At 38.1% G+C, this 26,994-nt stretch overlaps 1 protein-coding gene and 3 long non-coding RNA genes across 5 annotated transcripts in view; 2 read left to right on the top strand and 2 right to left on the bottom strand.

The window, feature by feature from the left end:
* Positions 1-26,994, top strand: part of LOC134804390 (uncharacterized) — a 243,325-nt gene that overhangs the window by 62,485 nt on the left and 153,846 nt on the right. The gene's annotated exons all lie outside the window — the stretch shown is intronic.
* Positions 1-26,994, bottom strand: part of LOC134804392 (uncharacterized) — a 309,273-nt gene that overhangs the window by 62,484 nt on the left and 219,795 nt on the right. The window lies entirely within an intron of this gene.
* LOC134804394 (uncharacterized) overlaps positions 1-26,994 on the bottom strand; it is a 62,093-nt gene that overhangs the window by 3,385 nt on the left and 31,714 nt on the right. The gene's annotated exons all lie outside the window — the stretch shown is intronic.
* Positions 1,096-26,222, top strand: LOC134804357 (uncharacterized). Its single transcript, XM_063777372.1, has 5 exons — positions 1,096-1,262; positions 2,501-2,858; positions 23,230-23,410; positions 24,879-25,155; positions 25,443-26,222. The coding sequence occupies exons 2-5, from the start codon at positions 2,528-2,530 to the stop codon at positions 25,881-25,883; spliced, it is 1,230 nt and encodes a 409-aa protein (XP_063633442.1). The 5' UTR covers positions 1,096-1,262; positions 2,501-2,527; the 3' UTR covers positions 25,884-26,222.

Below are 26,994 nucleotides of genomic sequence, written 5' to 3' on the forward strand. Positions count from 1 at the left end.
TACACTTATTTGACACATGGAAGAAAAGGGTCTAGTATTGTTTATTTCTTTTATTCATCATCCTTCTTAGGCTAGGGTTTTTATAATATGAATATTAAAGTAAAGCCTAATTAAAGGAAAAGAATTCTTATTAGAAAACAATACTTAACATTTTATTACAAAACAATTGTCTTGCAACGAACAAATCACATAAAGTTTCATCTCATACTACTACATTTTTTGAATTCTTGTGAAATTGCTATGAAACCAATGATTCTACTATTAAATTAGCATGATTTTAAATTACTAAGCACTGTAAGGAAGATAGTAAGGAATCAACAATCGGTTGACAAGATAACGATCATTCAAAATTAATTTTAAGGTATTAATACAAACTACCAACTTAAAGCAAACTCAGGCAGACTACGCATTACTGTTTACTGGCTGGTAAGATATATCAGGATATATGAAAATGAAAATGAAATGAAATGAAAACATTTATTTTCAGGCAACTATTGGCCCATGGATAAATACTATGATGATGCTATTAAGCTAAATTACAAAAAAGAGAATAATTTGTTTTGACGTAGATTGTCTCGTAGATTAAGATTGTTTCAAGTGGGCGGCGAGCCATATAGGGGTCGTCCAGAAATCATGTGATCATATTTGGCCTAGTTTTGATTTAGATCAAGATTCCGATCTGGCAACCGGCAAATTCAGATTCAACGGGGTCAAATTAGGTTAGAAAACCCGTTTGCCAAAAAGTAATAATTTATGATTTTCCAGTCCCATCAAGAGGAGAGCGATTTTGATTTTTTTGTCTAGACTATTTGCCCTATTTTCCCACAAACTGACTTACGAAGGTACGCGCTTCTTTTCGTTCTTATTGGTTGGTTACTAGTGATTCTCGATGACCAGTCGAGTTAGTATTATTCGACTCTCTGTACAGTGAAGGCCGTGAGACTCACGCGCGGTCCGCGGCTCGCCGGGTGACTTGTGCACCCGCGGTAGGGCTGCATTGTGTCCGCAGGTGCTCGTTATCAGTAACAGTTATGTTGTGCGATGTTAGATTATGCCGACTACCTATTCAATACTTCTGCACTCAGTGTTTGGGGATTCAATCAACTCATGCGCATCTAGATATTTCACTGACAACATTCTGGATTGAGTTTCGATGTTTTTTGAAAGTTCAACGATCGTTGTAGAGCTCAAAGGCCTTTTTCAATAATTTGCGGCTTCAAGGTTTCGAGCAATACAGGATTAAGTTCCATAGGACAGCTATTGTAAGTAAAACTGTTGTTTTTAACATATTAGAAGCGATAGAGAAACGTTTCTAGTACATTTTGACCTACCGTCGTGTCTTTTTTGGTCACGTAGTCAGTTTTAATTGCATGTAATTTATCTTTTAACAAAGTAATGTTTTTTTATCTTCTTCTTCTTCCGACCTTGTTCTATTTCTAATTTGGGTCGGCTCTCCTAATCCTCCTTCTCCAGAGATATCGTTTCTGGGTCGTCACTAAATTTTTATTGAAGAGATCCTTTTTAATAACTGACATCCATGTAGTAACGGGTCTGCCACTGCCACGAGGATATGGTCCCGATATGAGGCTTAACGCTCTTTTTGTCATGTGATCCTCTGGTCTTCTCATGACATGGCCGTACCAGCGCAAGCGCGATTCTGTGACTTTGTCTTGTACCTATTGGCCTGATCTTGTAGTTTCCGCGGATGTAGACATCAGGCACTTTATCGATCATCATCACTCCTGCGGCCCACCTGAGCATCCGCATTTCCGCCACATGCACTCTGTTCAGCTGTAGCTTGGTAGTCGGCCAGCATTCCACGCCATAGACCACGACAGGTCTTACTGCGGTTTTATATACCTTGCCTTTTATTTTTAGAGGCATTCTGGGATGGAAATGAATTCAGCACCCCCGATTTATACGAAAATGATACCAAACATGGCCTAGCAGCTTCACTGATGTAGATATCAAGATAAAATTGAGAGCCCTAAATTAACTTTCAAGAGCGGATATCTCAAAATATATTCAAGATATTGAAAAACTTGTAACTAATATTATCACTATTATCAGCTTTCCGTAAAAACCGTAAAATGAGACCTTCTTACCCCCCTCTCACCCCAGTGCCGGGGCTACGGCCGGGGACTTTTGATATGTTCACCTCCTAACTAGTCCAAACAAAGTTACGGAGTCAAAAATTGTGTTCCAAGCATTTCCCTCTTCAACTATTTTGAGCATTCATTTCCTGACCTAATAGTAATAGGTTGTTTGATGTTCTCAAATGGGAAGTCAGTATTATGTACAAATCTGCACGAAATTGAAACACTGACATATCAGTATCATAATTATTGGAATGACATCTACATACTTACTTAATAACTGAAACTAGAATTGGCCGGTGTGTTTGTTTATAATGCCCACTTTGTATTCCACTTACACTTTGTACTTTGTAATCTTTATTTTGTCACTAAAACGAAACACGTAATATATAAATATTTTTCAGAAAATTCTAATCTTTCGGAAATTAAAAATGAAGATTATATGTTTATCGGTTTCACTTGCGATATTATGTACCGGAGCTACCGGACACCGGTTCCGAGCCCAAAATAAGCTGCAAGCAAAGGGAAGAGAAGAGACGAATTTCGTCCGCCGCCGGGTGCTGGACCTGCGCCACGCCCCGGACCTGCGACGGCAAACGGACCCGCGACGGCAAGCTGACCCGCGACGGCAAGCGGACCCGCGACGTCAAGCGGACCCGCGACGGCAAGCGGACCCGCGACGGCAAGCGGACCCGCGACGGCAAGCTGACCCGCGACGGCAAGCGGACCGCGCGTCGGAATCCCCGCAATTCCCCAACACTCGTGAGTACATGGCAGACAACCATCGTCCCGCCCCGCCCCGCGTGTGCCGCCAACGTGTGCAAACTTCATTTTAAGGGTTGCTTCTGTACCTACTCTCTTCTTTTCAAGTATTAAACGTTAGTAGCAAGTGCGAGTCAGACTCGCGCACGAAGGGTTCCGTACCATTACCAAAAAACGGCACAAAAAAAACACGTTTGTTGTATGGGAGCCCCACTTAAATATTTATTGTATTTTGTTTTTATTATTTGTTGTAATAGCGGCAGCAGAAATACATCATCTCTGAAAATTTCAATTGTCTAGCTATCACGGTTCATGAGTTAGTTAGAGACGGACAGACAGACAGACGGACGGACAGACAGACGAACAGCGAAGTCTTAGTAATATGGTCCTGTTTTTACCTTTTGGGTGCGGAACCCTAAAAAGAAGACGATAAATATTGTATGTACAGAATACAAAACTAGTACACAATCATTTCATATCAAAATAAAATAAAACCGGTCAAGTGCGAGTCGGACTCGCGCACAGAGGGTTCAGTACCATTACGCAAAAAACGGAAGAAAAATCACGTTTGTTGTATGATTTTTTAGCTTTAGTTATCTTAATTGTAGTTAATTTTAATTTTATATTCATTTTATAACACTTGTTATACATATAATAAATGAGTTATAATTTTTTTAATAATACTTTAAAAAAATATAGTAAGCATTCAATGAATGTAGTACCTTTTTTTTTTGAGGAATGGGAAAAGGCAATTACGCATACCACTCGGGTGCGGGGACGGACCCGAGTGGTTATGTTGGACTCCTTGGGCTGATGGGACCCAAGTCTACCCACTAAATAACCCCCCCGTCTGCGACCATTGTGCTGTAATGTAACGGTGGGCTGTAGGAACGCTCGCGCTTTACTTCTACAGCTCCACCACACTGGTCCGTGTTGGCAGACCATCGCCTCCGGAGCGCCCTTGATGCCCTCGTTTTTGTGTGGACCGTATCCAGTACGGTCTTCCTCTCAGGGACCACGTGTTTGACTGATGACAGGCGTCCCCGTGCCTGTCATCCTGCGGTCAACCTACGGAGGCAAGCGGCGGTCGCGTGCGAGCCGTCTGCGCCGAGCACGCTTACGGCGCCGTTGGTCGGCCATTGGGTCGGACTCTCTGGCGCGTTCCGCCATTTCCTTCTGCTGAAGAACGTCTTCGCAGAAGGTCTTAATCGCTTGCCATGATCCTTCGCTGTCTACCATGGCCCTGACCACGGCCGGCAGCGACAGGTCCGGCCCCACTATAGCAATCAGGTCATCTCGCTCCGGCCCCCACACTGGGCACTCCTCCAGTGTGTGTTGTGCGGTGTCGATTGCTGCGCCACATTCGTGGCACTCCTCTGTTGGCTCTCTGCCGGCAATTTTGTGCAGATATCTCCCGAAGCAGCCATGCCCCGAGAGAATCTGCACAAGCCGGAAGGTGAGAGCACCGTGTGGTCGTTCTAGCCACTGGGACATGACCGGTCGGATCGCCGCAATTGTCCGGACTCCCGCGCTTGGTCGCTCGAGCCGGTTCACCCACTCTTCAATTGCCTCGCAAGAGAGCTCTTCTCGCTTGGCCTCAATCTCGCGCGGTGCTGGCCAGAAATCCCGGGCCCGCGCCTCCTCGCGCCAATAGAAAACTGACGCAAGGGCTCTCGCGTCCAAGTCCCATGGCAGGGATCCAGCCAGCACGCATGCAGCTTCACCGGAAATTGTCCCGTAGCCCCGCATAGCTCTTATTGCCATCACCCGTTGCGCTTGGCGCATTTGGGTGACGTTCTTGCCACTAAGGCCGCCAGCCCATACTGGGGCTCCGTACAGGGCTATAGAGCGTACGACTCCCGAGTAGACGCCGGCATGAACATTTCGGCCCCCCTATATTCGGGAGCAGGCGCCCGAGCGCACCAGCCGCGCCCAGCAGCTTCGGAGTCAGCCGCTCGAAGTGGGCCTGAAAGGACCAACGGCTGTCTAGGGTGATGCCTAAATACCGCATGGTAGGCTTGATGGCAATCTGCACGCCTCCCACGATTATGTGAGCCCCGGCCTGGGGCGCCCTCCTGGGCCCGTGGAAGCAGATAGCCTCCGATTTGTTCAAGGCGACCTCTAGACCTAGCCGTCTTATTTTGCCTACTGTATGGGCTACGGCCGCCGTGGCGGCTTCTCTGAATGAGGCCCCCCGCGCCGTCACAAGTGTGTCGTCGGCGTAACACACCAGGTCGACCCCGCGCAGAAGTGCTCCCCGTAACACCCAATCATATCCGATGTTCCACAGGAGTGGCCCCAACACTGACCCCTGTGGAACACCGCACACCATTTCCCGACGCCCCCACTCATGCTGCCCGGGGAAGGCCACGAACCGCCGCAGCAGGTAGGCCAATGAATGTAGTACCTACGATAACTTTGGGTATGGTGAATTTACGCATACTCATCCCCTCCCCCTGACGCTTTTTTTTTATTATTTATTATTTATTTATTCCTTAAATTAACATTTACAGTCAAGCTACACATGTTAAAAGGAGTGACATTATATAAACATTGAGAGTAACATTTTACTTAAGTGCTAACTATAAAAGACTGTTTGTTTCTTAAATAAATAAATTAAATTATATTAAAAAATTATACATTGATTGAGCTCGGCGTCGTTATTGACTCTAGGTATCGGCTAGTAACTGACAAAAAACTAGGTTCCGTGCATTGAAATATGCCAAGTTCGCTGTCGCTGTCCAATATTCGTTCAGGAGAGACAATGCGCGGTGCAGCGGTGAGTGGGATAATGCCCGGGTCCGCGCCGCCGGGACTGCAAACAGCGCGCGGCGACGAGGGCGAAGCTGAATACTGCTGTGGACAGGTACTCGAAACGGGACAAGTGCTAGCAACTGAGGGTTATGTATCTGGCCACGGATTAGGAGATAAAAATGTCTTACAAATGCCACGTTTCTTCTAGCCTCGAGGGTGGTGGGTGTAGTTAACCATTCCGAGAATATACAGACTAGGGTACATGTATGGATAGTAACCATAAAGTTTATTATATAGATGACGGACGAACGATTTGAACGATTTGAATGAACGAAAATATGTCCCGGTTGATGGTGTTTTTAATTTTTGAGAATAGTTTTAGCAATAAAGTGTCAAGGTAAGAAATAATCCTTAATAAATTTTAAAAAGGTTATATTATGCAACATTTTGGTAAGACTCACCATATTCATGTCTTAACTTGTTGAAGTTCAAGATAGTACTGAAAGAAATCGTATTCGGAGAATAAGCTTGCAAGCTTAACTAGTTATGACGTTGCTGGCTATAATTTGTTGTCTTCCCCATACATTAGAACATAACTAGCTTGACCGAATCATAATCTCCGAGACGCTGCTAGCAAAATCGATGCCTTCTAGGTATTCTGACTAGGCAAGTAACAGTGTCAATTTTATGATTTTACGTTTTTTTGCATATTTATGTATGATTAAATTATATTGATATTTACTTTCCACTGAAATTTCATGCTGAAAATCTTTATTTCATTGTAGTCATGTTCAAATACAGTAAGGTGTTACAAGTAGGGTTACCAGATGACAGGAATTTTCCTGACATGTCAGGAATTTTGGCCTTTTGTCAGGAACACGAAACACGCGCATGCGGCATGCGGACGGAACACGAAAATTTCAGGATTTTTTTGAATTGATAGACTTTTTTTATAAAGTTCTTTTTTATTTACATTAATCCAAAAACATTTATTGCACAAAAGTAATAAATGAGATCCACTCAACTTATCGATAAATTCGTGTTAATATGCACTTTTATCGTAGTTAAGCCCCCCCCCCCCCCCCCCCCTTGTCGACAAAAATATTAATTTCAGGAAAAATATTCGGAAATCAGGAATTTTGTCAGGAAATTCTACATTTGTATCTGGTAACCCTACTTACAAGACAAGTATAAAACGGTAGGTACATGTAGCAATGCACTCACGAGAACTTTCCAAAGTTGCGAAACTTTCCAGATGAAATTTTCTCGGTAACTTCTGAGAATGTTCTCGAGAACGAGAATTTATTTATTTATCGTAGTTTATACCATGAATATTCACGACAGTTTAGGTGTAGTCCTTACTCCTTACCCCCAGAAAATTTCGACTTTTGGTCTACCGCTTCCGGTCAGAAAAATGTATGACGGCCCGGCCAAAAGGTCAGACCTAGGTGGGGGGTGCTCGACCAAATGTCATAGAGGGACCCTGGCAGTTTTTGACGCCGCCATTTTGTTTTTCAATATGGCCGACTTTTTTTTTAAACTTTTTCAAGTTTGTCCTAGCGCGCTGAAATTTTGGTCACAAAATCTTGGGGTCCCCTAGATACCTATGAAAATTTTTTTTTTTTTAAATACCACAATTGCGCGAACTCGCACCGGACCGGACGAAGACGAAGCCGAGGACGGGCAGCCACGCAGCAATAGGATGTAAATCCTACATGTAATTTATTATTTTAATTAATTTTCTCTAAAAAGCCAGCATCTTTTTTTTTTCAGTTCAGTAGCAGTCATATTTAAACCATTCATAATTATTAAAGGTTGTCGCTAAACTCAATTTCGTTTCGAGCATAAATAATTTTCATAAGAAGTCATAATATAATATAAAAATTAAAAGTGTCGAATAGTGTCCTCAATCATGTATGTTGCAATTTGCAGCGCGTGCCACAAGTTGTGCGCACGTCGACAGAAAACTTAACTAGGCCGCGGGACTTTGCCGCGAGTTAGAATATTTCAATAAGCGATGAATGAAATTTGATACATCGCATAACGATTAATTAATTAACAACTCAATTCTATAAAATTATTTAATTGTTTCTTAGTAATGATTGATTACTGATTGATGATTGATACTTTTAGCTACGTGTCGGACTGATCACCTGATATACAGCGAAAGTTTGATTTATTACATCTTTTTTTTTTACTTTTGGAAGTTAAATAATAGTGTTTATTTTATAGAAAGCTTACAATACGGTACAAGTTTAGAAGTTTTAAGGAGTTTAGGCACATTTATTTATAAAATGTGACCTTATAGCTAGAGCACTAGTCCTTCGTACTTGATCATAGTGTGATATACAGCATCCTCCGTGAAAGTTGTAGGAGACTTATTAAGTCTTAATGTATTTGTGTCTCTAGTAGGTACAGGCAACCGGAAGCGAGGCCTGATATGCCATTTTATAGAGTTAATAAAGGGTGACCATGCCCCAATAAGTGTTTGTTGAGGAATTGCTATGGATAGCATTGATAGGTGAAGGGTGCGCACAGAGGCGCAACCCAGTTATGTCCTTGATCATAGTCGACCTTATAGGTTTCCGTGAAAGGCTTAACATTTAATACGGCATTAGTTTATTTTATTATGAGATTTATGGGAGGTACCGTAACTATAAACAGCGATAGCAAATGTTGAAGAGTAAATGTTTTAAAGATGAAGAATAGGTAAATGTTTTTTAAAGAAGATTTGTATTTTATGAGAAAAGAAAGTAGATTAATATTTTAACGTTTGAGAGATGATAACATTTTAAGTGTAGATAATATTTTCTTATTAAAAGATAACGATATTTTTTACAAAGACTACGATATTAATACGACACATAAAAACAAGCTAAATAAAGATTGTTTGCATTATACCTATATAATTTATTGATATTTTTTTGGCTGCTATTTAACTGATCACCAGATTTAGTAAAATTTAATATCAATAAAATCTATTTTACCACCCTAAAATAATGAATGATCACCAAAATTATAACACCATTTTAATGTGAAATGATTACCAATTTTATTACATTTTACTATCCTTTTAAAGGAAATGACACCAAACTAATCATTATTAACCCAAAAATAGTAAATGATTACCAAATTTCAAACCCCATTTTAATATGAAATAATAACCAAATTTTTACATCTTGCTATCCTATTAAAGAAAATGACACCAAAATAATCATTGTAAACCCAAAAATAGTAAATGACCACCTTCATTAGAACTCCATTTTAATGTAAATGTATACTTAACCAAATTTTTAAATCTTGCTAACCTATTAAAGCAAATGACTCCAAAATAATCATTGTAAACCCAAAAATAGTAAATGACCACCAAAATTGTAACCACATTTTAATTAAAAATGTGCAAATATTTAATATATCGTTATCCTATTAAATTAATTAATCCACTTCGTCACCTTTTTCTAGTAGCATTTTATTTCTGTAAGGGTCGCAGTTCAAATCTAACCTAACCCACTTTTCTAGTAGCATTTCTTTTCTGCAAGGGTCGCAGTTCAAACCTAACCTAACCCACTTTTCTAGTAGCATTTTTTTTCTGTAAGGGACGCAGTTCAAATCTAACCTAATCCATTTTTCTAGTAGCATTTGGTTTCTGTAATGGTCGCAATTCAAACCTAACCTAACCCACTTTTCTGATAGCAGTTTGGTTCTGTAAGGGTCGGGTGTGTAATGTTTGATATAATTATAAAAAACTATCATACATTTGTTATAACGCCATTTGGTATATTATTGTATGTTATAATGTATTTTTTATTATACGTTTCCTTTATTATATAGTGATTTCACCTAAACTGTCATTGATATAATGCCTAATGTAATATAATTTTCAAATAGTATATAGACATGTTTTATAATGACATTTGTTATATTATATTTATGTATAACGTAATACTTCATACAATTTTATCAAGTATAAATACATATATCGTATAACATTTTTTGTCATATTTCATTTACTGATAACGTAAAGTTTTACATACTTTTTATAACTAATACGCAGGCCTACTGCTTTTGCTAGGTATTTTATTCTAGGAAGGTCGCAGTTTTAACCTAACCTAACCTATTTATTCACTGTTTTCATTCTGCGGGGCCGCAGTTCAAACCTAACCTAAACCACTTTTTTGATAGAATATTTTATTCTACCGAGGGTCAAAGTTCTAAATTAACCTTCCTTTTGTTAGGTAATTATTCGTTTGTGCGGAGTCGCAGTTCCAACCTAACCTAACCCATTTATGTCATGCAACTATTATGCTACATAAATAATTATGTGATGTCACTTGTTATAACAAATAATATGCTTTAGAGTATATAATAATTATGGCAATGTATATTAGACGAAGTGTAAATATACCTTATGACCATTATACCAATAATAACATTATGTATACCGTTAATTAGGTATTACGGTAGTATGCCATTTATTACGTTATACAAAATAACGATATATCAAACTATAATATATGAAAAGTAATTATAACAAATGTAATGCACCCGTAAGGGTCACAGTTCAAACCTAACCTAACCCACTTTTCTAGTAGCATTTCGGTTCTGTGAGAATTGCAGTTCTAACCTAACCCAACCCACTTTTATAGTAGCATTTCGTTTCTGTAAAGGTCGCAGTTAGCGATTGCAAATCCGTGAACATTTTTCAAATCCGGATTTTCGGATTTTGGTTTGACCGAAATCCGAAGTTCGGATTCAATCCGGATTTTAAAAAAGGAATATGTGGCATAAAGGCAAAGTGAAACAAACAATCAAATTAAGTTGTTTTTATTAAAAATAAAAAAACTGTGTACTGCCATCTCGCCGAAATATTTTTCGCCTAATTTCACTTCCCAACCAACTTATTGCAGTACTTTTAGTTGGCAAACCAATACTTAGCATATTATTATTTAGCATAATTTTTATTTGAACACAATTTTATTTAGCAGATGTTCATTTTACCACGATTCATTTAGAAAAATAGTTACTAAGCGAATGTTTTATTATACCTAACTATTTATTGTTAAATAACGTTTGCCCAAATTGAAATTTCGCATACTTTTTATTGGATCACAACTATATTTAGCATTTTTTTATGACCCGTAAAACGAAACTGCTCCCAGAGATAGGTAGGTTATGGTTATTTTTTTTAAGACCCTAAAAACGAAATTGCTCCCAGAGATAGGTAGGTTATGGTTATTTTTTTATGACCCGTAAAACGAAACTGCTCCCAGAGATAGGTAGGTTAGGGTTTTTTTTTTTTGATGACCCTAAATACGAAACTGCTCCCAGAGATAGGTCGGTTAGGGTTTTTTTTTGTTGACCCTAAAAACGAATCTGCTCCCAGAGATAGGTAGGTTAGGGTTATTTTTTTTTGATGACCCTAAAAACGAATCTGCTCCCAGAGATAGGTAGGTTAGGGTTATTTTTTTTTTGGTGACCCTAAAAACGAATCTGCTCCCAGAGATAGGTAGGTTAGGGTTATTTTTTTTTATGACCCGTAAAACGAGACTGCTCCCAGAGATAGGTAGGTTAGGGTTATTTTTTTTATGACCCTAAAAACGAAACTGCTCCCAGGGATAGGTACGTTATTCACAATATTAGGCGAAAAATAATTTATGCCTATCAATACATTCGACATAACAATAAAAGACATTTTGAAACATGACCAACTAAATATTTTTCCATACGATAATATTGTAAATAATCATTTGCGACATGTTATATATGCGAAACATTGGTCTGCCATCTGATAGTTTTGCCAAATTATACTATGGGAAAAATAGTTTGGGTAGTGATAATTTGCCATACAATTTTCGGCCACATATTAGTAAACCTAAAAAAACAGAATGCGTACACTGCTACGCCAATAACAAAATCTTTAAAAAATAATAAAAACAAAATACATACGTACACTCCCAAGTAACAAAAGGTTCTATAACTAAGGCATTTTATCACCAAACAGTGATATAGTAGGCTTATAATGGTAACCATTGTGACTGCTTGTACTATAAAGGTTTTTAACAAAGCGTTTTGTTTCTATAAGATTAAAGACCTTTTAAGTAATTTTTCTCTTAGAACGCTTATATGATCATACAAAAGAATCTTTAAAGTGCTGCACTGTAATAGATATGCAAAAAGCGATTATGGTACTATTTAATACTAGAGACGACTTTACTGATGCTTTTATGTACCTATTTTGCACTAATAATGCGTCAAAGTAACTTTTATAGTACTAGTATTGTAGCAGTATCGTAAACACTATTAGAGGATCAATCTGCACTATAAAAGGACTTTGCACGACCATTACGTAACGTTATAGCTTTTTAAAAGCTCTCTTAACATCGCTATAAGGCTAGAAGAGTTCTCTAAAAGTCATGAAAGTTTTTCTATAGTGCTATATAGTACCATAAAAGTTACCTGGTACGTTGCTAAATAACTTAAATCGTAACTTAAAGAATGGCTGCTGTTTTCTGCCATAATAGCACATTAGCGGCACGGCTAAAGCCTATGTGTACTATAGCAGCCACAGTTGGAACAAGTCCTTATTTTTTTTAATTTTAATTTAATTAATACATGAAAATTATGAGAGCGCATTGTCAAATTTGAAATCAGCATAATGATTCTATCGATACAATTATTTTCGCATGTACAATGTACGGCATAGTAACGGTCCACAAATGCTTTTTAGTACATCCTTTTTATTACCTAAATACAAATGTCACTTCAAGAAACAATGGCGAATGAACTTATTTAATATTTTAGGCACCCACGACGCAAGTATGATAAAAAAGATCACTGGAATCGTTTACGGTGCAAAATAGCACTATAAACATGTTTCATTGGTTACTTTTATAATTCCAAATTGCGACATAAACGTTGCAGACAGCACTATTTTAGTACTAAAGAGCGTTTCTCGTCACTTTTACATTTCAACCATAGAGCTGATTTATCACCGTGAGAGCCTTTATGTAATGTTTATAGAATAAATCAGTGATAAAACTAGGGCCTATCTGGGGTTTTGTAAACGTTTACAACACCATTATAGTGCTAATCATGAACACTAATTAGCACGCTCCAAAACGTTCTCAGGACTTTTATAGTACCAAATTTTGTTACTTGGGCTGCTACGCCAATAAAAAAAGCGGACGCGGGGCAAGCATACAGGTGCGAGCGAGTGCGCGACGCGCAATGCCCGGCTGGCAATAGCTCTCCCGCGTTACCGCTTCATGTGCACCCTTGTGCACCGCTTTTTATTTCGCATTAGAATTAATTTTGAGCAAATTAGTACTGGTGGGAAAAAATCCGAAAAACCGGTTTTTTCTTTTCAAAATCCGAATTTTAAAACGGATTTTCAAACGCTCCGAAATCCGGATTTTAGAACTTCGAATAATCCGGATTGCAATCACTAGTCGCAGTTCAAACCTAACCTAACCTACTTTTTTAGTACCATTTCGTTTCTGTAACGGTCGCAGTGATAACCTAACCTAACCCACTAAACTGATAGCAGTTTAACTTATTTTTCTAGTAGCATAACGAAATGCCACTAGAAAAGTAGGTTAGGTTAGGTGGGTATTCGGTGCGGGGTACGGGGGTTGAGCGGGAGGGGCTAGTAATTTTGGCATCAGTTTACTTTATTTGGTAGTATGTATACATTTTTTGGTAATCATAGTGGTTTATTTAGGTGAAAATATCGCATTAATTTGGTCTTCAAGATTTGGTGATCATTAATGATTTTTGGTGATCATTCAATATATTTGGTATTTGAATACAATTTGAAGTGCAGTCGTAATTAAAACGGTGGTACTTTTGTATTTTTAGTCCTTATGTTTTGGTGTTCAGTAATTTTTTTTGGTAAGCATTTATTTTATTTAGGGTACCAAAGTATTTTTTGGTGAACATTATATTTGTAGCCATTTTTTTTGGCTACAAATATAATGACCACCAAAAAATACTTTGGTAGGTACCCTAAATAAAAAAATCATGCTTACCAAAAAAAATTACTGAACACCAAAAAAATAAAGCCTAAAAATACAAAAGTATGTACCACCATTTTAATTACGACTGCACTTCAAATAGTATTCAAATACCAAATATATTGAATGATTACCAAAAATCATTAAAGACCACCAAATCTTGAAGACCAAATTAATGCGATATTTTGGTTCAGGCGGAGTATGTCACTTTCTTAGGACGTCACATTCTGAGGACGTCACATTCTGAGTTCGTCGCTTTCTGAGTACGTCACTTTCTGAGAACGCCACTTTCTGAGTACGTCACTTTCTGAGGACGTCACTTTCTGAGAACGCCACTTTCTGAGGACGTCACTTTCTGAGTACGTCACTTTCTGAGAACGCCACTTTCTGAGTACGTCACTTTCTGAGGACGTCACTTTCTGAGAACGCCACTTTCTGAGGACGTCACTTTCTGAGTACGTCGCGTTTTTTAGCATAGGTACGATTTAACAGTATAATATACCTGCACGAAAAATGTATACTGCCAGCAACCAGATTAGCTGTTCGACATACGGTCGCTTTTATATCCTACATACCAATACCAATCTCTGTTTGCCTTACGCCTGACTGGTAGAGAATTCCATTTGGCAAAACGTCCTATGTTTCGTGCAATAAAGTGAAAAATAGAGAAATAAATAATAAAAAAACAATCTAATTATGTTTAAATCATTATTTAATTCAGAATACTTAGAAACTACAAGCACCAAAACATTTAGCCACAGATTGGAGTTAGGCCGGCAACAGCTTCGATTCAATACACATAAATGTTTCGCACAGTTAGGAACCATGATTTTATCATTCGCCGCTGTGATTAGCTGGTGAAGGTATCATGGCAAGCTCGCTGACACCAGTAGAAGGTCATTCCCACATATTTACATTTAAACGGACTGCCGCTCCTTTCGGGACAACATTTTCTTGAACATACCGCGTCTTCTGTCATGTCTCCATAAACTCACGTCTTTTTTTCTGATGATAGTGTAAATTTTGGATATCTGCGTATAAAAATCAGCTCTTGCAGTTTTGGTTCAGACAATATTTCTTCTCGTGTCACCTGTGGAGAATAGGCGTCAAAGGATTTTTTCTTCATATCGGCAACGGCATATTCAGAATCAGCCATCAATCACTTCTGCGTGTGGAGTGATCCATACTCTCATAGTTCTCATGTTCTGCATATATTTAATGTAATTTATTTGTTTGTTTTCTTCCTATATAGGTTACAACATTGTACTTTTAGCCTGACAATAAAAATCTATCATGTCGCCGATTTGACATCGCTGATTTTTTTTGAAGTTTGTCAAAGGACTGTCTCATTTCAAACATAGACAGAGATAAACATACTATCTTTGTCTTACACTAGTAATAGCACCCAAAAGAAAAGGATGAGTGTAGTTTTTATTGTTCTTATTTAATGACAAATTTGTTTGACCACTTACAGTCCGTTAACTCTCAGAATGAACTTCGTTTTTTCGGGTAAAATCGGACGTATTCGCGTAATAGAAAATGACAGCGTCGTACTGATTTAGTTGCAACTTGCAATCCAACACTCAAAACTATACAGGGTGGTCTATACCACGACGTCCAATTTTTTTTTTAGATTCCTCAATTCAATGATAGAATATGTATGTTAGCCGGTTTTTCGTAGTTTTCGAGTTATGAATTTTTGAACTATTAACTTTTGTTAAGAAATTCCGGCCCAAACCAATTAATTTATTTAAAAAAACTATTGAACTTTTTTGAATGTTTCTTTTTATAACATAATCCTTTACAAACGACGCAGTTGCTAAAAAAATCAGCATCCTCACTTGGCTGCGAGTTGGAAAAAAAGACAAAAGTCAAAGTTTTACGTTCAAGCAGGTCAAGTATAGATTTTACCTAATTAAAAAAAAACATGCGAGTTCAACGACTTTTGGTTATTTTAGAAACTGCTAGTCCCTAAGTTTTTTTTAAAGGTAAAAAAAAATGACAATAGTCATAATTTGACAGAGTCACCGGTCAAAGGAATCGAGGTGGAAAGTTCCCAAATTAGTAATCTGATAGCCCACGTAGTGAAGAATCTAAAAAAAAACAACGGGTTGCACTCCGGGAGTGCCGGCAGAAGTGAAAACTCAATGACATTGTAACAGTTTTTCGATCAGGTCACGTCCTACGTCTTACGAATCTTACGGTCACGTGACCTGTCGCGAGTTTAACATTTTTTCCCCATCACAAAAAATGCACAGCGCCGCTAAAGAAGTTTTCACTTAAAAATTTTGGACATCGAGGTTTGTTTGGTACAAACCTGTATAGAGTAGTTAATACCACCATAACTAGTAGGTAAATATTTAGATTCATATTAAAATATGTGACTTTTAAGTAGTGTATAATTATTTACAAATTAAATTTAAAATTTTTGTTTTAATTAATTTTTATATGTTAAAGTAAATTTTAATTAAAACTAGAGATTAAATAAAAAAAACACAAACTATAAAAAATATACTTACCTACAAAAAAATATGCCTGTTATTATTACCACTCTGTATAATTTCAGCGAGAAGTAGTAAATGACGGTGTGACGTTCTGCTTTCAAATTCTGATTCTATTTTATTTAGATTATGACAAAAAGTCAAATAGCAATATAGTCATCAACCAAATATTAAGCATAACGTCATTAAATTAGGGCTTGTTTTACATTGAGACAATAGGTAATAACCTAACTTCTTGCGAGTGAGTAAGAAAGCAGAACAGCAGTATCACCTTCGCGTGTTACCGCCGATACCCGATGTATCTTTCTAAAATCCGAAGGTCATTCTGAGAGTTAACGGACTGTAGATAATATGTTGCGCTAGCTTCGACCCGCGACTTCATCTGCTTGGAAATATGATGATGATGATGATATCGTACCTATGCTAAAAAACGTGACGTACTCAGAAAGTGACGTCCTCAGAAAGTGGCGCTCTCAGAAAGTGACGTCCTCAGAACGTGACGTACTCAGAAAGTGGCGTTCTCAGAAAGTGACGTACTCAGAAAGTGACGAACTCAGAAAGTGACGTACTCAGAAAGTGACGAACTCAGAAAGTGACGTTCTCAGAAAGTGGCGTTCTCATAAAGTGACGTACTCAGAAAGTGACGAACTCAGAATGTGACGTCCTCAGAATGTGACGTCCTAAGAAAGTGACATACTCCGCCTGAACCGATATTTTAACCTAAATAAATGCTATGATTACCAAAAAATGTATACATATTACCAAATAAAGTGAAATGATGCCAAAATTACTAGCCCCTCCCGCTCAACCCCCCGTACCCCGCACCGCACGCGCCGCGCTCATCTGTTGCAATGCTCAGTCATGCGCCAGCAGCGTTCATTGTGTGTGTTTTGTATTCTGCTTTTACGATGGCGAGTGAAAACTTAGCGGGACCAAGTTCTTGTGCTCCGCTGTTGAGTGCTTCGTCAGAATCAGGTGAAGACGGTGATAAAATCACAGAGCATACGAACAAACGTCGAAAGACAGGTAAAAGTTGGGTTTTTGAAAGGAAATTTACGACCGTGCGGAGCGCAGAGGAATATATCAAAAATGAGAAGACCTGGTCAACACATAAATATCACACGACTGAGGAAGGAGTAAAACGTTACTATCGTTGTAACCAAGTGAAACTTCGGGCTGCAATTCAGTGTTCTGCCGCGATTTATCTTTTGTTTGACGCATTGAGTGATGATATATTATTATATCGTACTGAAACATACCACGACCATGAGAATTCCAAGTTTCGGTCCACATGTGGTATAGATGAGAAAACAAAAAAAGAAATTGATAAACTATTCGAACTGCGTTTGAAGCCTCAGTCCATCATGAAGAATTTAAGTAAAATTAATGGACTAGTTCAGCCGACTAAGTTACAGTTAAACAATTATCTTCAAATCATACGGAAGAAAAAATACGGGCCAGCAGTAATAAGCTTGGGAGAGCTGGAATCATGGTTAAAAGAAAACTCTCAAATACCTGTTGACAACCACGAAGTTTTCGTTATTTCCTATGAAATCTCTGATGATGATTTAGATCAGAGCTTCCGGTTTATGTTAACGACGAAGTATTTAATTGGTCTAGTATGCCAAAGTACTGTTCTTCACGCGGATGCCACATATAAGCTCATGTGGCAAAGGTTTCCAGTACTTGTAATTGGAAATACAGACAAGGATAAACATTTTCATCCATTCGGATTAGCTGTGACAACAACAGAACGAACGGAAGATTTCATATTTTTATTTTCCACGTTGAAAAACGCTGTTTCCTACCTCTACTCACACACTTTACCTTGGACAGTTTTGGTCTGTGATGCAGCTAAAAGTATACAAACTGCCTTTGCGCGCACATTTGGAACAGATACAGTCATAAGAATGTGCTGGGCGCATGCGAAAAAGAGGATGCAAACAATAGTAGAGCAAATTGTGCCCAAAAAATACCAAAATGAAGTCATACAGGATATTGATACCTTACAGTGTGCCTCAACTCAGGAAATATTTGATCGAGCCTGTGAAAAGTTCTTGGACAAGTGGAAAGCCGAAAATGATTTTATATCATACTTTGAAAACGAATGGCTTATACTAAATCGTTTCTGGTATTTGGGTGCATCTCCGGGAACTCCTGCTACAAACAATGCTTTAGAAGCTTTTAATAAAGTGATTAAAGATAAAGGCATGCTTTGTGAGCGTCATCCTTTGGCGCGGTTCTTAGTGATTGCGTCTGATATGGTCAAGGACTGGTCTAATGAATACATAATAAACACTGAGAGACGTTTTGCTCATCTACCAACAGTGACTTTAAAGACGTGGACAGAAAGCTACCAATGGGCAAAATTGTCGAAGCAGGTGCCATTAAAGAACACGACTGAACTAATTTGTTCCTACAGAATTCCAGCTGGTTCGGATTTACTTTGTAAAAGTTATGAAAGCCCATGGGAGACCTTTGACGAATACAAAGAGCAACAATTTAGCGAGTGGGAAGTAATAATGCCCCGAGACAAAGATAATTGGCTCCGTGGCACATGCAATTGCCCGATCTTTCTCAGAGATTATATTTGGAAGCATCTCGTTGGATTGGCAATTCGGCTTAAGCATGTCCAGCCACCTTCAGAGGCAAGAGCTATTCCGATTGGCATGAAACGTAAAAGAGGACGACCAGCCAAAGCTAAGAAAGCATTAATTGTGCAGTGAATTATTACAGAAGACTGATTCTTTCTAAAGATTTTAAAATTAGTATCTATTATTAGTACTTGCCTATTACAAAGATTGATTCTTCCGTAAGAAATTAAAAACATTATTTTAAGTCAACAAGAGGACTGCCTTTTATGTTTGTATTTTTTTTATAAAAAAGGATTATTGAAATTGTCAGAGCTATTTCAAAGACTGATTCTTCCGTAAGAAATTAAAATGATTATTATTTTTAGTTAACAAGAGGACTGACTTTATATTATTCTTGTTTTTTCTTTATAAAAAATGATTATTAAAATTGTAGACTCCTACACTAAGTACTCACTTAAGTACCTATTTAAAACACTGATTGTTCTGTAAGAATTTAAAAGGATTATTAATTTTTAGTTACCAAGAGGATTAGTATGTTCTGTTTGTTTACAGTTTAATATAAAGATTGTTGAAATTGTAGGAGTTTTATTTTTTAACCTTAAGGTAATCCAGGATAGTTGCTCCATTTTTTGAAACGACCCTTACGGAAACGAAATGCTCCACGAAAAGTGGGTTAGGTTAGGTTTGAACTGCGACCTTTATAGAAAAGAAATACTACTAGAAAAGTGGGTTCGGTTGGGTTTGAACTGAGACCCATACAGAAAAGAAATGCTACTAGAAAAGTGGATTAGGTTGGGTTTGAACGGCGACCCTTACAGAAAAGAAATGCTACTAGAAAAGTGGGTTAGGTTAGGTTTGAACTGTGACCCTTACAGAAAAGAAATGCTACTAGAAAAGTGGGTTAGGTTAGGTTTGAACTGCGACCCTTACAGAAAAGAAATGCTACTAGAAAAGTGGGTTAAGTTAGGTGTGAACTGCGACCCTTACAGAAAAGAAATGCTACTAGAAAAACGGGTTAGGTTAGGTTTGAACTGCGACCCTTACAGAAAAGAAATGCTACTAGAAAAGTGGGTTAGGTTAGGTTTAAACTGCGACCCTTACAGAAAAGAAATGCTACTAGAAAAGTGGGTTAAGTTAGGTTTGAACTGCGACCCTTACAGAAAAGAAATGCTACTAGAAAAGTGGGTTAGGTTAGGTTTGAACTGCGACCCTTACAGAAAAGAAATGCTACTAGAAAAGTGGGTTAAGTTAGGTTTGCTTTGAACTGCGACCCTTACAGAAAAGAAATGCTACTAGAAAAGTGGGTTAGGTTAGGTTTGAACTGCGACCCTTACAGAAAAGAAATGCTACTAGAAAAGTGGGTTAGGTTAGGTTTGAACTGCGACCCTTACAGAAAAGAAATGCTACTAGAAAAGTGGGTTAGGTTAGGTTTGAACTGCGACCCTTACAGAAAAGAAATGCTACTAGAAAAGTGGGTTAGGTTAGGTTTGAACTGCGACCCTTACAGAAAAGAAATGCTACTAGAAAAGTGGGTTAGGTTAGGTTTGAACTGCGACCCTTACAGAAAAGAAATGCTACTAGAAAAGTGGGTTAGGTTAGATTTGAACTGCGACCCTTACAGAAAAGAAATGCTACTAGAAAAGTGGGTTAGGTTAGGTTAGAACTGCGACTGTTACAGAAATAAAATGCTACTAGAAAAAGGTGACGAAGTGTATTAATTAATTTAATGGATATATTAAATATTTGCACATTTTTAATTAAAATATGGTTAAAATTTTGGTGGTCATTTACTATTTTTGGGTTTACAATGATTATTTTGGAGTCATTTGCTTTAATAGGATAGTAAGATTAAAAAATTTGGTTATAATTTTACATTAAAATAGAGTTCTAATTTTGGTGGTCATTTACTATTTTTGGGTTTACAATGATTATTTTGGTGTTAGTTTCTTTAATAGGATAGCAAGATGTATAAATTTGGTTATCATTTCACATTAAAATGGGATTTGAAATTCGGTAATCATTTACTATTTTTGGGTTAGTAATTATTAGTTTGGTGTCATTTCCTTTAATAGGATAGTAAAATGTAATAAAATAGGTAATCATTTCACATTAAAATGGTGTTATAATTTTGGTGATCATTAATGATTTTAGGGTGGTAAAATTGATTTTTCTGGTATTAAATTTTATTAAATCTGGTGATCAGTTAAATAGTAGCCATTTTTTTTTATTGATTTCAGAAAAAATTGCAAACAAGTAACATGCGTTTAAATTTTTTCTTCTGCCACCCCGGCGGTGAGAGGAACTTTCGGGGGAGGTGTAATATGGCGATTAGCTAGTTTCAATGTTTAGCCCTAACACTCTGGTTTACTGCGACATAAACACATATTCCTTGTGTAAGCGCAACCTAACGTGTATATGTATATAGGCAGGCATTTAGAGAATATACGTTCTTATACTATCACACATAAGGTGATTCAATACATACTCGTCCCTGCTCGAAACTACATAACAAGTGCTAACTTGTTATTTGAGCGCCATACAGTTGGAGGAACAAAGATTCACCTGGATTCCGTACTTCTTCAGCTGTAGCAGTCTTCTTGTTGAAATCTGCTGCACACTCTTGTAGGGCAGGATTTTTCTCCAGCATATTAAGAAGCTGTTTTTTATTTTGCCGTAAATAGCGCTGGTTGTGTCACAACCTGAAAATACGTGTACTATGAGTACCGATGTATGTAGTTTTTGACATTAACATGTTGCTGTTGAAGGTCGGTTGAAGAAAACATTGTTCTTTTAGCTCGTCCGATTTTGGGTTTAAGCAACAATATAGGTTCCTCAGAATTACTGAGAGCAATCAGGATAACCATCATATCCACATCTTGAGAACAGACAATAAAATATGACATTAATACATCAAGGCGGTTTGTTTACAAAGGGCCTACCGGGAAACGCAAAAGTCGAAGCTGAAACTGAAAATCGAAAACAGCAATGATAGTTACATTCAGCTAAATAATTAGATCACCTTATAGATCAACAATGACTCAATTTCAGACCATGAAATATGAAAAAAAAAGTTACCCAAATTAATAGAACGCAAACGTGTTTTTTCCATTTTTCGACAAAAATCATAAATATCTTGCTAAATATTGATCGTATGAGTACGCGTGTGATCTCATTCGATTCAGCGCAAAAAATTACACGAAAATGACACCTCCCTTGCCTAGTTTATCAAAAGTGATTTTTTAAATGAACCCCTTGCACATACCCCCCCGAAAAGGGGTTAGGACGCCTAAATTTTTATAGGACTCGGCAGATCCTCATTTCTAGTGCCAAGATAAAGGTCATAAACTAATATTAATTGATGTACATATTTTGCCGCCAAATGGCCATATTTAGGCTTATTTTACCCATACTATATACCTATATGTACATTAACTTAACTTATATTAGTTCTATAGAATATTAGGTATATTTTGAATGCATCCATAAAGAATAAAGAATAAAATTGGAAAAAAAACGAATAATAACAATTTGAATTACAATTGTTTAATAAATTATATGTAAATAGTTTGATAATGAGGTAACATGCGATTCTACTTCGAATCAAATTTTACTTATTCTAAAAATTTATAAATTTAGACGTAATTTATACGGGATAAATTGCTTGTTGGCTCCGCTACAATACTTGTATACTCTAGTATAGGTATTTTAAAGGAAGTTCATCATCATCATTCAGCCTATATACGTCCCACTGCTGGGCACAGGCCTCCTCTCACTCGCAAGAGGGCTTGGGCTATAGTCCCCACGCTAGCCCAATGCGGATTGGGGACTTCACATACACCTTTGAATTTCTTCGTGGATGTATGCAGGTTTCCTCACGATGTTTTTCCTTCACCGAAAAGCAAGTGGTAAATATCAAATGATATTTCGTACATAAGTTCCGAAAAACTCATTGGTACGAGCCAGGATTTGAACCCGCGACCTCCGGATTGAAAGTCGGACGTCATATCCACTCGGCCACCACCGCTTAAAAGGAAGTTACGTTCCGTTATACGTTTGAACAGCTTTCCTGGAAAATCTTGATTTTGCACTTGCCTCATTATACTTAGGAGGTGTCGTTATAGTATTTTATCATTAAGTAGTGCATAAGTGATGTTTTTCTTGATTAAAATTTAAAAAAAACGGTTGTTCCCATGACCCTAACTCCCCTAAGGGTTTACCCCCTTTTTGTAGGAGGCTGATATAAAATGTAACATTCAAAACTCGCGTTTTGAACACTAATATTAAAACATATTTATGACTGGGTCTATTTGTGACTTTTCTTGGGGTTCGTTACGTTTCTTCAGACGTTTCGACGCAGGTTTCACTGATCGTGGTCGCGGAACTCGCAGATAACTGACGTCCCAGCAAAATGTCAAAACAGAAATTTGTGTAACTACCGACGGAAAGTCTATGAAAAAGTTTGGTTTCATTGATGGTAGAGTAGTTACGCGATTCTGTCGATCGCTTCCAGATTTCTGCCCGATGCCGGAAATGGAGCAACATGGAGCTACGCTGGTTAACGAGGACGATTACCCGTGGCTCGCGAAGGTGATACACTGCCACCGCAGAAATGTGATCAAGGAGCCGCTCATCTGTACGGCGGCTGCGATCAAGAAGAGAGTATTTATTACGGCCGCCAGATGTATCGCCACGTAAGTTATATACGTACACCTATAGATAGAACCAGTTGTGGTCAATGTGCCTAAGCCAATCAAAAACAGCATTTTGAAGAATGAATTCCCAGCAAGCTGGAAATAGTTCGCTTTGCTGGAACTAGTTGCCAAAGCGGACACCGTATCTATTTCGTATATGTGAAACACGAGTGAATTGGCTTTAAAAAAACCCGTAGGGGTCGGATCAAAAACTAAGTAATTAGTTCGACTCACGCTTGACTGCACATTTCTAACAGGATTTCCTGTCATCCATAGGTAAATAACTATTTTGTATATTTTTTCTCAAAATTTTAGACCCAGTAGTTTCGGAGATAAAGGGTCACATTTTGGCTATTTTCTTAAATAACTATTCATTCTAAAATTACAAAAATATATATATTTGAGATTCTCAAAATGAGCTCTTTCGTTTGATTTGTAACATGATATAGTTTTTAAAACATTATTTTTTAATTTTCTCATTTACCCCCCAAAAGTGGCCTCCATGTTTAACATTTATTTGTTTACGTACGATGTCCGTCTTTGAGTCACAAATTTACATATGTGTATCAAATTTCAACTTAATTGGTCCAGTTCTTTTGGAGAAAATGGGCTGTGACAGACGGACAGACAGACAGACAGACGCACGAGTGATCCTATAAGGGTTCCGTTTTTTCCTTTTGAGGTACGGAACCATAAAAATTAAAATAATAAGTAGTAAACAAACTTAATTAATAAACGCCCACCTCCTGGGTTTCCGTAATTTTGGATTACGCGCATTTTGGACTAAATATGGTATTTTAAACGATTTCCAGCTTGCTGGGAATGAAATCTTCGAAAAACCTCTTTTATTGATTGGTCTAAACTTTACTTCTATGGTTTACGTTAAAAAGAAGAATATAATATAAGGCTAATAGAGGTGGACCAAGCTAACTCTGCGTGGTATTTGCAATGAAATAGTTTAAAGGGTGACTCACGCTAGACCGGGCCGTGGCCGGGCCGGAGCTTCCGGCGCTTCATTTTCTATGGAAAGCACCACGTGATCACCGATTGCCGTCATAGAAAATGACATGTCGGACGCCTCGGCACGGACACGGCCCGGTCTAGCGTGAGTCATCCTTAAAGTGAAAATGTCATTGTACAATAACTGATTGATTACGGATTACTTCTCCTTGATAGTTTCAAAGTGATATCTAACATTAAGCACTTAACGAGTGGCATGTATCAAAATTCGGCAAAGAGTGGAAGGACCCAACATTTTCCAACTTTCACTCGTGTTTACCAGAGTACAGCCAGCAGCAGAAGTTGCTAGGCGGGCGAGGTGTTCAAAATTGCCTACCTTGACACGCTCTTAATATTCTCTTAACAAAGTCGCGTCAAGATTATTTTAACACCTCGCCCGCTTAGCAACTGTGACTGTACCGACTGTGACTGCTGACTGTACCGACTTATCACCGTGTTGTTATTTCAGAGCCAAAGCGTTATATACAACTATACTTTACAAACACCGAGAATTAGGCGTGAAAGCGTTTCTTTTTCCGGCGATACCGACAAAACAAATGTTCGATGACGTTGGGCTGATCGTTGTCTGGTCCCCGTGGAGCGAGAATAAAACAATGCCCTATGATGATGCTATCAAGCTCCCGACACTCCCAAGATCCGGCGACGACGATTCATATGATTTTTTCGAAAACTTCACAACCGAGCCCCCACAAAACTTAACTGTCATAGGATTCATTAATAATCTGGTAAGAATCGTAATGTTTGGATGGCGTTGCGTTGAATGAAAGATAAGGATGTCTCACGCTAGACCGGGCCGTACCCGGCTACCCGGGCCGAGGCGTCCGACATGTCATTTTCTATGATGGCTGATCGGTGATCAACTGATCACGTTGTGCTTTCCATAGAAAACGAAGCGTCTAGTGTGAGCCAAACGAAAGCGACACTTTAAAATACCTAAAAATCTAAATTTATAATTTTTTTTCTCAATTATTGATATACTACCCGAAATATAATCGTTATTTTTATATCTTAGGAAGGGCCGCCGGGGACTCATGAGCTATACAAGCTGGATAACATGCACGCGAGCAACAGAGTCTGTAACCAGATATACCCAGTGTCGGAGAACCCTGCCGATTACCGGGTGCCCTGCGTCCACTCGTGCACCCCCGAACAACACAACAGCGGCAGCGAGAGTTGCCGCCGCTCCCTGCTCGGACTGGGGCACGTGGTCGTCAACCTGCACACCCATCAACTGATCGGTATAGTCACGTGGACATGCGCCAACAGAGCTCCAGACATACCTATTAGAAATGAACTGCCAATGCCTCTTGGGTTAGCGGTGCCTAACAAGAGGACGTTATTCGACTTCGATCTAAAGTGTGTGACTAAAATAGCTAATGACCTAAAAAACTATACTGTAGTTACAGCTGGTTATTATTGGAGTATTTGTAGCAAATTTTATGATAAACAGTAGTAGTATATCCATATTATTAATCAAAACATAAAACAACTCAATTTGTTAATGTAAGACCGAAGTGTACATGCATGCAGCTGTAGCAGCTAACAATGAAACCGGACAAGTGCTAGTCTCGGGACTCGCCCGCCGAGGGTTCCGCGCTTTTTAGTATTTGTAGTTATAGCGGCAACAGAAATATTTACATCATCTGTGAAAATTTCAACTGCCTAGCCATCACGGTTCATGAGATTATAGCCTGGTGACAGACGGACGGACGGACGGACGGACAGCGAAGTCTTAGTAATAGGGTCCCGTTTTTACCCTTTGGGTACGGAACCCTAAAAACTAATTAATAAAATATCGCTCCTTGAGAAACATAACGTCATTATCCAAAAAATGGGGTTTTTGAGTTAATAACGCCATCTAGCTCGTATGATTGTAACGCACGCAATACGAAGACACCTATCGCCCTAGCTCTATTAGAACCGCCAGAGGGCGCTAATGTCGTTATGGCGAATAGAGGGAATAGGTGCCTGTTTCATAGGAATAATGTCATTAAAGGGAAATAAATTGTATTTTTTTGCTTAGTGACGGTTTTCTATGAGATTTAATGGTAAGTACGTCAATTTACATAAGAAATAGTGTATCTATACGTACTATGTCACTTTAAACTTATAATATGGTATCAAAATCAAAACTCAATTTAAAGCAATATCGTACTTTTCCCTTTAAGGACACTTGTACTTTTGAATTTAATAGAATAGAATAACGTCTTGAAATAAGTAAAGTGACATTATACCTATAATGACGGTTTTGCTTAAAACTTAAAGCCATAATGCTGACTAAAAATAAAAACGTACTGTTCTTTTACTTTAAGTGACATTGTGATTTTAAGAAGCTGACAGAAGTTTTAGCAGGTCGATCGTCATTATCTGTGTAGTGTCAATATGCTAGCTTAGTTTACCATAGCGACAGTTGGCATGCTTAAGTGAAAAATGTCGTTTTAAGCTTAAAGCCACTACAACTGGTACAGAACGCTTATAACGGTGTGGTTAATGAATGTCACTCGTTGTTTAATGTCACTGTGTTGTATTTTTTCTATAAGGTTCATAATAGAGTTGTATTATGG

Source organism: Cydia splendana, chromosome Z, assembly GCF_910591565.1.
Source record: "Cydia splendana chromosome Z, ilCydSple1.2, whole genome shotgun sequence".
Lineage (NCBI taxonomy): Eukaryota > Metazoa > Arthropoda > Insecta > Lepidoptera > Tortricidae > Cydia > Cydia splendana.

Excerpts from the sequence above, each read along its gene's own strand:
- LOC134804357 (XM_063777372.1), top strand. The coding sequence starts at position 2,528 with ATGAAGATTATATGTTTATCGGTTTCACTTGCGATATTATGTACCGGA. Across the intron at positions 2,859-23,229 it reads CCCGCAATTCCCCAACACTC|ATTTCTGCCCGATGCCGGAA; the intron begins GTGAGTACATGG and ends GATCGCTTCCAG. Across the intron at positions 23,411-24,878 it reads GCCGCCAGATGTATCGCCAC|AGCCAAAGCGTTATATACAA; the intron begins GTAAGTTATATA and ends TTGTTATTTCAG.